Below are 14,106 nucleotides of genomic sequence, written 5' to 3'. Positions count from 1 at the left end.
TACCATCGTCTGATTTTCCTTTAAGTTCAATGTTCCGTAAGCCATATCCTTGTTTTTTCTCTCTGCCACGTATGATTCGGACTACTCTGCCAATCCTTTACATTAAAACCTGGCGTCACCTCTTGCGAGTGTCGAATCTTTATAGTTTCACTTGTAGGCATTGGGAATAAAGTTGTGATATTTTCCTTTTTTTCTGCAATGAGGCCACCATGTGAAGGCTGAAGGGAAACCTTAAACCCGCTGTTGTGATAGGTTAACACAGGGCATGGATCACCGTTCTGGCAGAAGGCAAAGCAGTCCCACGCATCTATTACCACACATTCACCTGAAGAGAAAAGAAAGTAGGCGATAGGAAATATGTAAAATGTCAGAGAAGAGCCTTCAACACCAGTACGTATGTTTCATGAAACTATAACTTTTATCTTTCAACAAACTATGATTTTATATCGTAGACATTTTACAAAAAAAAAAAAAAACACACAAAAGAGAAGAGAAAAATAAACAAAGGAAGGTAGGGGAGAAAAGAAGAGAGATTCCGAGAAATTATCAATGTATCTAGCTCTAGCCCCTTTCCACAAAATCTTATAAAGAATGCTCTTCCTTTCCAATGTATTTTTACACACGCCCTTTCCTTTCCTTATTCCTGCTCACTCTTTGACCTGTGCATCCTAATGGCGCTGTAGTAGGCAATAATGCAATGCCCGGTAGACATGAAATGTCACATCTCACTGTACCGCGCCGCAGACCTACAAACTCCAGCCTCAGCATGGCTCTGAGAGGCAAGGAGATGGAAGGATTATGCTGGAGTCACACTGTAGCTTTTTTTTCTTATTTACTACGACGCCCACAACAGTCGCACATGCCCTTTATTATTTTGTTGCGACTGCATTCGACTATCGTAACGATTGGGAGCATTTTCGTGCAAGAAGGACACGCAAAACGAAGGACGTACGTCATCGGATCCTAAACGTACACCGACGTAAATGCCTCGTACGATGAAAAACGTCACGAGTACATCAACGTTTAACACCCACAACTACGACGTACGGCGTACCAAAGAAAGTGGGAACAAGCACAGAAACTGGGAATTTTAAAATTTTCTTGGTTTGCAACAACGTATGCTACGCTAACAATGCCGAATGATGTCAAACGATGTCAAACGATGCCGATATAGACACATTCGACAAACGCGCGATGATGCCCAGTATTCGCTTGACGATGGAAGAAGAAAAAACTCCATTAGGTTATAGAGAGGTGTCTTAAGCGTTTTCCCATGCCACATTATCCACAGCAATGATATCTACAAACCTCACCATGAGTTTCCTGAAGTACATCCATGTCCTCGCTGATACGGAGCAGTATCTTGCCAGGGACATCTTGAAGATGAAGACTACATACTTCAGAGGGCTTTGTGAATACTGGATGATCATGATGCTCCTTCAAATCGAGGAGGACAGGAAGAAGAGGACCCAGAGGAGGCGACGCAGTGTGTGGGTACGTCCTTATCTCAGGCGGCTGGCAGCACTAGGACAATTCGACAACTTGATGAAGGAAGTGTCCTTGGAAACTCCCGAGCTGTACAGTAACTTTATGCGCCTTGGCAAGATGTTTAACGAAACTGCGACAACTCATGAGCGGTCACACTCGTCACTTCGATTCTGGCGACAATGTTCTCCAGAGTTGCTGCCAGACGTATCTTCAAAAGCCAATCGTAACTCAGTATATTAACGGATTTTAGGTCGCTCGATGTCGAACGATGTCGTTTGTAGCACGTACGATATCGTATATCTCTATGACGTCATTGTACGTTATCGAACGCGAATGAAATGGCTTTCCTTGTCGTGAATCTCTAGCCAACAGTCGATTACAGCGCTCAATTGTAATGCATCTACGCTATCGTGTGACAATAAGGACATCATACGCTATCATCACGTTAACGTACGACTTGACTTAGGAATAACTTACAACAGGTCAAAAACCGTTAAAAGGGCGTCATTGCTGCTGGCGATAGCCCTCTCTACGACCGTCGGAGGCGTCGTAACAGCGAAAAAGCTGTAATATGCTGGGGTCACACTACAGCTTTTATTTGACTACGACCCCCATAACAGGTGGTAAAGGGAATTTTTCTACGACTGCATTCGACTGTCATAACGATTGGGAACATTTCATTGCAAGAAGGACACGCAAAATCAAGGACGTTCGACATCGGATCCTAGACGTACGATGACGTATATGCCTCATACGATGACGACACCTACAACAATGACGTAAGATGCACCAAAGAAAACGGGAACAACCAGGATTTTCAAATTTTCTTTGTTTGCGACAACGTATGCTACGCTAACGATGTCAAACGATGTCAAAATAGACACATTAGTTGACGTCCTGTATTGCGTTGACGACGCAAGGACGCGCCCAGAGGAGCTCCTGGAGGTATTTTATACGTTCCAAGCGTATTCTCATGTCACTTCACCCACAGCATCGACATCTACACACATCACCATGAGTCTCCTGAAATACGCCCCTGTCCTCGCTGACACGGAGCCGCATCTCGCCAGGGACATCTTGAGGATGGAGTATTCATGCATACATAGTATACATACATACATACATACGATGTGGCATCATGCCCACGCATGCCCTTTCCTCTGAGCCTTCGTCTTTGGTGGGGGAACCATTTTGAGAATCGCGTTGTGAACTGGGCTAATGGACCAAGGACAGTGTGCCAGGTCGAGTTGTGAACTTTACCCTAAATAAACGCCTAACATTATCCTGTTGGCTTTAAAATGACCACATTTGTTAAAAATCTGTTTAGTATATATAAAAAAAAAAAAATCTCTGGCAGTGGAATTTAAGAACAGTTTTAGACTAATTTGAGGGTGCTGAATTCAAATCTGATCTTATATTTTCTCTATCACATTACATTTTTGCGCTATAGGTATATATCTCATTTTCATGAATTTCAAGAAAAAATTATCCCTCTATTCAGTAGTGTAACAAAAGGGCCGGATTACATGGTTTATTTTAGTAAATTTACTTTTCATTTAGTCTCCCAATAAACTGGAGAATATCTTCGTTTTCTTTGAACATGCATAACATTCCCATTTTTTATCATACGAAAGTAAACAAACAGATTTCTTCTTACACACCACTCGTCCGCAAGTAGTGTTTTATTATTGAATTTTCCTTTGAATATTGTTATTTTTTGTTTTTATCCTGCTGTTTTTTTTTTTTTTTTTTGTGTGAAACAGTGCCTAAGGTGTGGGAACAAGGAACAACTCAGGTAGCTAACAACTTTTTTCTTGTATTTGTCTGCAGGATGTGTTGCTGATCTAACAATGGCCTCTACATCTCACAGAAGACAATACTCAAATGATCCAAATATATTTTGCTACATCTGTGGAAGCTTTACTTTGAAGACTCAGAGGCGCAACAATACTAACTTTGTTAAGAGCGTGTATTTTGCGTACTTCAAAGTAACACTTGGAGACCAAGACAAGCATTGGGCTTCTCACAAAGTGTGCAAAACCTGTGTTGAGACCTTGAGATCATGGTCTCAAGGAAAGAATGCTAAACTTAAGTTTGGAGTGCCTATGGTTTGGAGAGAACCAAGCAATCATTTAGATGATTGCTATTTCTGCTTTGTCAATGTAAAAGGTTTCAATCTCTGCTCACCTGCTTCAAGTGATGAAGAAGACACTACAGATATTTTTCAGCCATGTGATGACAAACCAATTCTGTTTACTCAGTCTGCTTTAAATGACTTGGTTAGAGATCTTTATCTACCAAAAGAGTCTGCTAAACTTTTGGCTTCAAGACTGCAAGAGAATCGAATGTTGAAACCCGGCACAAGCGTCTCATTTTATCATAACAGGGAAGCAAAATTGCGTAAGTAATTCCATTCAGATGGCCAGCTTGTCTATTGCACTGATGTAAAAGGGCTACTTCTCTTTATGGGACTTCCAGCATATTATTCAAGGGATTGGAGGCTTTTTATTGACAGTTCCAAAAGAAGTTTGAAATGTGTTCTGTTACACTATGGAAATAAGTATGGCTCTGTACTGTTCTTTGTTGTTGTCCTGCGGTAGATCCTCGTCCATTGGGGAAATCCTTCGGCACAATCCTCAGATCTCGGCAGAGCTCCCAAGACAGGAGTGGTGCAGATAAAGAACTGTGGACATCAATCCATCCATGACAGGAAACAGGACCGTAGGTAATTTCAGCGTAGAATGAACCCAATGTGGCCTTCATTTTGGAACCGTCTGCGTTGTAGTAAGACACTTTGGAGGGTGGTACTAGGTCTCGTTTGGTGAGGCCTAAGCCTGTAAGGTGCTGCAGGCCTATCACGGTCGTCTCTGCACCCGTGTCGGGTATGGCATCGAGAAAGCCAGATTTACCGCTGTGGGTGACAGCGATACAGATGGTTGGAGACGGTTGTGCGTTTGGACGTTTGGCAGACGTTCTTCGTATGTGGCTGTCGTGCTGTGTAGGGTTGCACCGGGGTTCAGGTGATGGCTGTGTTCGTACTACGTTGAGTGTAGACCGCTTGTTCTTGTCAGTTTTCGTAGAAGTCGTAGACATGCTGCAGAAGCGATCATAGTGGCCATACCGAGAGCAGGTCCCACATTTGGCAGCTCGGGCAGGGCACTTGTCCGTGTGTGCATAGTGTCCCTTGCGTCCACAACCACGACAAACACATGTTACAGACGGACTTGACTGGGAGCCGTGCTGCTTCTTGTGGTCGTTGCCCGTTTGGTGAGTTGAAGACGAAACAGGAGAGGCGTCAGTCTTCTGCGTTCGTGCTGCCTTTTGTCCTTCTTGTACCGTGAGACTGCTCGCATGGCGGGTGGGGCTCGTAGCGCGGAGGTGGCGGATCTGGTGGCCTCGTGTGACCTACACTCTGTCAACATCTCTTGAAGTGAACAAGTGGCAGGCATGGCGATGAGTTTTTGCGTCAGCTCTTCGTCATTTACACCCATGAGGATTCCGTGTTTAATCCACACCTCTTCGCATTCGCGAGCGTGAACTTTACAGACGTCAATTTCTTCTGATGCACTCTTCAGCCTAACGAAGAAGTCGTCAAACGTCTCGTTCTCAGCTTGTTTGCAGCTAGAGAATGCACGCCTGCGTAGAGCTTCGTTGTTCTGTCCTTTGACATGCTCCTGTAGCTTGTCAAGGACCTCCTCCACTGGAGTTGATGAGTCTGAGGGCACCTGTAGCGTATACTCGAGTACTCGTTGCATTTGGAGTGACAGACACGCCCTCAGCTGAATAAGTTGTTTTGGCTGGGGCAACCTCGCTAAGTCCACCATCGTAGCATAGTCCGTCCATCGTTGTCTCCACTCACGAAAAGTCTGGTACGTAACACCTGTGGCAAGGGGTGGTGGGGGCTGGGCGGACGTGGGTGGTTTCGTTTGCGGTGGAGCCGTGTGGCGGCGTAGCGGCGTTAACGCCTCATCGTCTGAGGTCTCAGTCGTGTGTGGTGGCGTGGCTGCACTTTGTTGTGGCAAGGCAAGTCGTGTGAGGAAGGTGTCAAAACGTCTGGCTTCGTCTGCCCGACGTCTGTCCACCCTCGCGGTTTCTTCCTCGCGACGACGTTCCTCCCTCGCAGCTTCATCCTCCCGTCGGCGTTCGTCCCTGACCGTGATCCACTGAAGAAGGTGGCGAGGTCCGTAGCGGGGGTCAAACTCACGTCGTTTGAACTTGCCGCGCCTGGGGTCGCATGAGATGGCTGCGGTAGGGGTTATGCTGCCGTGGGTGGGGTGGGCCATGGGTTTACGTCCCTTACCCATGAGTGTCTCTTAGCCAACCTACGTCTCAATGATTCGAACAGGGATTACGGCATGGTAGAAAGAGACAATGGCAGAGGCAGTGTGGCAATATAAGTGCTTGTGAAGTGTATGTAGGCGGGAAAAGACGATGCGTTCTGCTTGAGATGGAAACGAGGCGGGAGAGTGGCGCGGTGCGTGTGGCAGACGGTTCCAAAATGAAGGCCACATTGTCTTCAAAGTAAAGCTTCCACAGATGTAGCAAAATATATTTGGATCATTTGAGCATTGTCTTCTGTGAGATGTAGAGGCCATTGTTAGATCAGCAACACATCTTGCAGACAAATACAAGAAAAAAGTTGTTAGCTACCTGGGTTGTTCCTTGAATTTCTACCCAACCCCCCACACCTTAGGCACTATTTCACAAAAAAAAAAACAGGATAAAAACAAAAAATAACAATATTCAAAGGAAAATTCAATAATAAAACACTACCTGCGGACGAGTGGTGTGTAAGTAGAAATCTGTTTGTTTAACTTTCGTATGATAAAAAATGGGAATGTTATGCATGTTCAAAGAAAACGAAGATATTCTCCAGTTTATTGGGAGACTAAATGAAAAGTAAATTTACTAAAATAAACCATGTAATCCGGCCCTTTTGTTACACTACTGAATAGAAGGATAATTTTTTCCTTGAAATTTATGAAAATGAGATATATACCTATAGCGCAAAAATGTAATGTGATAGAGAAAATATAAGATCAGATTTGAATTCAGCACCCTCAAATTAGTCTAAAACTGTTCTTAAATTCCATGCCAGAGAATTTTTTTTTTTTTTTTTTTTTTTGTATACCAAACAGATTTTTAACAAATGTGGTCATGTTAAAGCCAACAGGATAATGTTAGGCGTTTATTTAGGGTAAAGTTCACATCTCGAGCTGGCACACTGTCCTTGGTCCATTAGCCCAGTTCACAATGCGATTCTCAAAATGGTTCCCCCACCGAAGACGAAGGCTGAGAGGATATCCAGGAGAGGGCTACGTACTGCAGGTGGGGCTGTACTTATGCTTTGTACAGGAGCAGTCTCCCCTTTTTGTTGGCAATGGTTTCGACATCGCTCCCATCGCATGCGTGGGAGAGTGGCTTTTCTTTTGAAGGCCTTTTATTTGATATTCTATATATGAATAATTTTGGGTTAATACAGTATACGGCCCTGCAAGACTGCTATGTGATTCTTTTCTTTACGTGGCCCTAACACTGGAAAGTTCGTTTACCCCTGTTTTATACAATATCATATTACATTTAAATAATTTTACTATATTACAGAATCTCCTCGATCATCTTTGTTCCATAACATAAGAGCCACATCTCTACATGAATATGAGATTAATCTATACTGGAACAATGTTAGTCCAGGGTCTGCCCACCTGCAGCAAGAGCCGGAGCTAGTCTTGCCCCCTAGTGAACGTTTTTGTGAAGTTTAATATTTTTCAAGTGAACTAGATACAACAGGAGTGAGTCCAACACTAGACTTCTCTTATACTAACTTTTTTTTTCTGACTCTTCTCACTAACTTCTCTCCTGACTTCTCCGTACACATTAACTATTGCAGGCTCAATACTTCCTTTTATACAATATCTGTTACATCTAAATATTATAGAATTTCCTCAATAATCTTTGTTACACAACATAAGAGGCACAGCTCCACAATACATAAAGATTAGATTAAACCTGTACCAAAACAGTGTTTGCTCATCCACGGCAATAACCATGGCTAGCCGCGCTCCCAAGAAAGATATTCCGAGATCATTTTAGTCAGCTCTCGGCACAATAGTATCATTGTGGCAAAATTCAAGAAAATTGAAAGTCAGGTAATAAGACAAAATATTTGAAAAGACTTATTGGAATCACTAACACGTGAGATATGCAGTGGGGGCTCGTGTATAGGCACGGCGGAAATGCAACACTACTTATTTCCGCTCGATATTATCGATACCATTCAATATAATGAGAGTTTTCTTTAATTCTTTATTTTTACTTGTACATTATATAATCCTTATGTTTAATGTAGGTAGCCATCTTTGTATAGAACTGTGAGATTCACAGTTTCAGTGAGGCGGTCTTTAGGTGTTGTGCGTGGGCAGGAGATAGAATGCGGCACAAGGGAGAGAGGGCTGTTAGAAGGCAGTGTTTATTTCTTTACTCAGCGTGTGTTGTGCTTAAATACCGGATGCCATATTCTTTAATGTGATATAAAGTGTAAAATGCTAAAAATCCACTTTCTGAGTAAGGCAAGACGAAAACTGGGACCTCTCTGTTGAATCAACATATGATTACATTTAGCAGATATTACGCCAATTGATCATATAACTTAATGGTAATTATGTAAACAAAATTTGCATATGTACCATTGAATAATATGATCAGTTGGCGAAATATCTGCTAAATGCAATCATATATTGATTAAAGATCAAGATTCAAAAGACCTTGGCAAAAAAAAAAAAAAAAAAAGGAAAAACTCTTTGGGTCCTCATCCATCACATGCACGCAAAATTGTCATATGAATAAAATGAAGAAAAAAATTTACATTGGCTTAAAATGTTCTGAAGCAGCATCCCCACTAATCTTGGTCATGAACCGCCACTGGAGATAATTATACCGTAGCTACAGGAAAAGGTAAAAAAGTCTGCATCCGAACCTGGGAAAATTCATGGATGCAGATCAAAGTATTCGCTTAATTTGAAAAAATGTGAGATAAAGCGTGCAGATTTTTAGTATATATGGTTTAAGGTTCAATGTTGAAAAGAGAAATAGTTGGGAGTCAGAGCAGATACGTGATTTCTATTTTAAGTAAAAATTGTAACAGACATTTAAAGGAATTGTGCGTTTGATACAGTGTACATTACATCTTCCTTGTTCATTAGAAATATAAAGAGTGGACAGCATTTAACTGAATAACTTTCCAATATCAGTTGATTGCAGTGAAGCAAAATTAATCATAGTGAAATGCTACTTGAGAATAGCGATAGTTTTTTATCACGACAAAAAAAAAAAAATAAATAAAAATAAAAAACAAGAGGAAAAGATAGGAAATGTATGGGATAATTTCTTTCAGATTAGATTTATATCAAACTCAAATAAATGTCTTTCGATAACATGTAAGACAAAAGCACAGGAGTCACTTAATCAGAGCACCTAGAGAGGACAATCGAAATTAAAATGTAAGAAAGCCTTATGACTACTAGTAGTTTGCCCTCACAGAACTAGCATTACTTGTCTACTGTCTTTTTCATCTTCAGTAACTGCATTTTGATAATGTTCCGCACTTACCTAAAGGATGTTGTTGCTGTCGTGGTGTGAAAAGATGGAGACTCGTCCGAGAATTGTTGGTGATTAGATTAGTGGCAGGAAAAGAGATTGACATGAGCTGGCCAGACAGATGTGGTGAAGGTTGCAGTGGGGGAAGAAAGCCGATTGGATTATAAGTTGCTGTCATAATGATGATGAGAGCCAGGAAGATTATCTGGAGGATCATGAGACAGTTACCAATAAACATAATAAAAATAATGAAAAGTTTTTTGGCATCATGAAAACAAAAGTTTAAGTTTGGATATGCTCAATATGTCCCACAGACGCACCTACATATTGTGTAACCTCACCTTGCGTTGGGCTGGGTAGGTATCTGCCAATGCTGCAATAAAAGGCCTCACCAGCACAGCAGTAACAGTTATCACGGATGACACCACACCTTGCACACCCAACGGCACACCCACTTGCCGCGCTATCACCATCACGAAGGGTGGCGCCGAGGCCATGACTGCAGGGATTTGGGGAGAGAGGGGAACAGTGAGATGAAAATGATAAAGGTATGCAAGATATGAAAAAAGAAAAGTTCAGAAGCGTGTTACAGATGGATAGATTGATTTCATCTGTAAAAAAAAAATATAAAATAAAAGGCACATCAAAGTGTGGAATACAAAAGTAAATTATTCACCATTGCAAATACAAGTTGTACATAGTATGTTTGAGGATACCCAAATGTGCAATAAAGTGAAAGTGAAATCTCTATCATAGGAAGTTGATACCTGTTGCTCCAGAGAAGTCACTCCCATATAGATAATGGGAAACGGAAGGATGCTAAAAATTTGAGGATTTTCTCTGTTGTATGCTCCCAGTCTATTTTGTTCGAGGACTAGATGGAGACTTATTATTAATTGGGTTTACTCGCCCAAACCTATTCCCATAACCACCATTGTAACGTGTGCCACATACTGGCGTCTGCCTCACCTCCCGACATGCTCTCACTGGCATTACCAGACGAACCACAAATCCAGCGTGGCAGAGAGCGATGTGCCAACACATGGTCGTCTGCCTACGTGGCTGCCTCTTTCAAGGTCTTAAACCTTTTCTAAGGAATGGCACTAACCGCTTCTCAGCGACATTAACAAACTGCTCCTTTACCATGATATGCTTCAGCTCATGTGCACGGTAGGAAATGACACGCTCGCTAACCGCTTCTCGAATACCTCCTCAATGTAGCGAGCACAAACAAGATGATAATTAACTGACCCTTCCTTTCATCCCCGGAAATGTAACCGATAAGCCACTGGTCTAGCTCATATGCTCTTACAATGTCAGTTTTAAACTCCTAATACTTATTCAGATCCTCCACTAACATTCAATAATAAACTTCTAACCCTTTCCCCTTCAACATATTTGCAATCAGCCCAGGCTATCTCTCCTGCTGCCAAACGAACCATGAGGTCTTTTTTTCAAACCTTCTAGAGCACTCCTTTATTTTCCTCTCATCAAATTCAGGTATCAGATTCAAACTACTCATCATCTGGTTTTCTACTGTATCTTCTCTTACTCCTCCTACCTCCGTCAAGCCATGAGATGAGTAATCTTATATCTAACTCTTATCAAACCCGAAAATTTGGTTCTTTTCAGTTTTCTCTCCTTCATACAATTTCGCATTCTCGCCCTGTTCTGTTGGTAATAGCCTTTGTCTTTCTCCTCCGCCTCGAGCAGTCTGGCTTCTTTACTCTTTTCAGTTTTTAACTCCTTTGCTCTCCTTCGTTTTTAATCTCCTTGTTTTGACGTCAGCCTTCTGCTCAATCTTCCTTAATTACTTCTCCTTCTCAGCCTCTAATCTCTTGATTTTCCAGGCCTTCTTCGATTTCAGTTTCCTCAATTCCAGTCTCGATCTCATTTTTCAGACATGCGGGGTTTTACCATCTCTAAGTTAAATAGCTATATATATATATATATATATATATATATATATATATATATATATATATATATATATATATATATATATATATATATATATATATATATATATATATTATATATTATTACGCTGAGCGATATAATTTCTTTTATTTTGTTTAGTTAGCCTCATAGTCGCCGCCCGGCTGGCGGGCGACGAGCGTGGGAGAGAGAGAGAGAATGTGAGTGTTGTGACGTCATCCCTCCCCTGAGCCGAGCGCGGGTGGCTTTGGAAAGCGACGCCAACCCCTTTGTTTTCTGTGCACTGAGAGACCTTAAGGAGAGTAGTCACCGCCACCGTGTAATAGATCTAATTATAATTATTCCGTGCACTCCTGTGAAGTGTGTATGGAGGGCCACTCACAGTAAGGGTGAGGTCTGGGAGAGTGTGTAGACCTTGAGGCGAGACGCTGCTGTGCCTGGAGGGCGCGGTGAGCAGTGAGTAAGTTCTGTGGTGAGCGGGCTGGGGAGATAAGTAGCCGCCATTACGTCTGCCACGACTTTTTGCGGCTTTCATGAGCCTTGGGAGAGAGAGGGGGTCGTGGTTACGGGAACTGCTGCTATCTCTGCCCAGCAGGTGGCTGGGAGAGATTGCTATCTGGCAGTGTGCAGTACTCAGTGTTGTGAATTACGTGTAGCAGGATCGAGTACTGCGCCTCTGTGAGTTGCCGGGGGAGGAGATTAGAGAGTCGTAGTGTTGTTGTAGTGAGAGGACCTAACGTCCTTTACGTAGTATGTAGTATAGGAGAAAAATACCCTCCAGTAGTAAGCAGAAGTAGCAGTGGCGGTGGTGGAGGTGCGAAGCAGCTCCTTTGTTCCCGGATAGTGCGTGGGAGGTGAGCCACGTGTGAGTTAAGGCCCAGTAAGGGTGGCGGGACCACTCCTGTGTAGAGTTAGTTCCGACATAAGGTATTCGTGCCTGTTATCGCCTGCCACGTCCGAGAGACGTGTGTACTGTGTAGTGTGTTTCGCCGAGGCTGTTCCGCGGTGCGGCCGCCCTCTCCCTCCCGTTCCCGCCATCTCGCTGGGCCTGGCAGCAGTTGGCATCAGTACCTAGCCAGTCTTTAGCAGAGGTAGACGCGCGCTCTTGGTCTCCTGGCACAGTGTTGAGACGTGTGGCTAGGCTGTTCTGGGTGATCAGCAGTCTCAGCCTGGGAATTGTGCCCTCCTGTTGGAGTAGCTGGTTTGCTGCTGGTTTGGTGTGGAGCAACGGGTTTGTTGTTCCAGGGGAAAGTGTAGCTGATTTGGCTGCATTTTCCCGGTTTTGCGTTCGTTTTCCCCCTGTTGAGTGACTACGCGGAGGGGCGCTGTACTCTGTACCGTCCAGATTGTTGCATTTAGGTGGCTGTGGTCACCAGTGTGGTTTGGTGGGTGGCTGTGTGCCACCACCATCGTTTTGTGTAGTTTCTTGTAGTATATTGATTATAGTGGCCTTAGCCACACACACTGGTTGTCTGGTGGGAAGCTTCGTGCTCTCCCCCGGGCCAGTCGGCGTGCAGTCATCGCCTGCACGACCTGTTAGCTACGCCTATCTTGACTCCCTGCGTGGCTGGTTGCCACCCGGAGTTGGTAGCTGGGCTTGTGTATGCCACCGGATGTGGCATACGCATCATGTCTTGTAGTAAGCCGTAGGCACGGGAAGTCAGTCTTGACAGGTGCTGGCAAGCATCTGTTGCATTAGATAATATAGTAATATACACCACGCGTCTTGTCCCAGTCTGTGGGCACTTACAGCCTGAGTACAAGACGTGTGGAGAGGCCTTAATACTCCCGTAGAGAAGTGGGTGGAATTGTCCTTGTGGGCGGTTTCTCTGCGGAGTATTAAGGCTTTTCGCCCTGAACACATAACTTATACACTATCTATAATTTCTACTTGGTTTGCTGTCAGGAGGAAGAATTGCTAAGGAGATTCCCTAGCAGTGGGGAAGTTATACACTGCTGGCGACCTCTATTTCTGTAGTATTATTTGTCTACTAGGGACTGAGTATGCAAGGCTCAGGGAAGTGATTGGTACATGCTGGCGTCATTACCAAATCCTTATTAGGCTACGAATGAGAGCGGAGTGTCTCGTCGCCTCGTTGGGCTGCTGTGACGCCGTTGGGGAAGGCAGTCTGGTACGAGTTTGCACATTTTCAGCAGAAAGAGCCTGAGTGTTGCGGCTGCTGTGAAATATAGTGTTGGGGACCCTGTAGAGCGTCATTCTCCCCGGTGAGCAGACGTAACATAATAATTGACGACCTCGCCAGGATAATAAACCAAGTGCTTATAGTGGTGTAGTGTTTATTGTGTGGGATATTATTACTTATATTATTTTATTTTGTGAGAACAAGTCCCTATGAGTACCATGGAGGGAGTTACTGTTCTGTCCCCCTCACCAGTAGAAGAAGATGAGGGTGAGCGTGCGGGTGTGACTCATCACGTTCGTATGACGAGTCCTTGGCCGCGCGTGGGGTCAGTGGGGACGCACTTATGTCTCATGATAACGGACGTGGCGGTCCCGGTGTAGGTGATATGGGACGTATTAGCCCTGGCAGAAGTATTGGAAGCAGGGGAGGCTCCCGACGATCTAGTCCGAGCAGTATTGCTGATAGTGTCCAGTCAGCTGCCAGACTGGAGGAACTGAGATTGAAGCTGGAAATAAGGAAAATGGATATAGAAGCAGAAGAGAGGCGAGAGTCAAAGAGACAAGCTGCTGAGGAGAGGGCTAGAGAGATGGAAATGATGAGATTGGAGCTGGAGAGGAAAAGACCCGCTAAAGATAGAGTTGGAGTGGGGAGAATTCGCCATGCTGTAAGTACGCCTGGAGTTATTGGAGGTGACAAAATGTCAGCTGATGATCTGGATGATTATGAGGAGTTTAAGGCTGACATCTTCCGGGCATATGAGCTGCGACCAGAAGCCTATCGCTTGCAATTTAGAGGAAAGAGGAAGCGAGCTAGTGACTCCTACCGCGAGTGTACTCGTTCATTGGAGCAAGTATTTGGGAGATGGATTGCAAGCGAGGGTGTTGACTCTCTCAAGGCCCTGAAGGAATAAGTAGTTATGGAACAATTTATTGACATTGCT

At 43.7% G+C, this 14,106-nt stretch overlaps 1 protein-coding gene across 1 annotated transcript in view; it reads right to left on the bottom strand.

The window, feature by feature from the left end:
• The window catches only part of LOC123516040, a gene marked incomplete at its 5' end in the record, with an annotated part of 76,974 nt that overhangs the window by 39,500 nt on the left and 23,368 nt on the right, over positions 1-14,106 (bottom strand). Inside the window, 2 exon segments of the mRNA XM_045275046.1 lie at positions 9,097-9,289; positions 9,426-9,583. Coding sequence (XP_045130981.1) covers positions 9,097-9,289; positions 9,426-9,583 — 351 coding nt within the window.

The sequence above is a fragment of the Portunus trituberculatus genome, chromosome 40 (assembly GCF_017591435.1).
Source record: "Portunus trituberculatus isolate SZX2019 chromosome 40, ASM1759143v1, whole genome shotgun sequence".
Taxonomy (NCBI): Eukaryota; Metazoa; Arthropoda; class Malacostraca; order Decapoda; family Portunidae; genus Portunus; species Portunus trituberculatus.
This window is presented reverse-complemented; position numbering and strand designations above follow the sequence as displayed.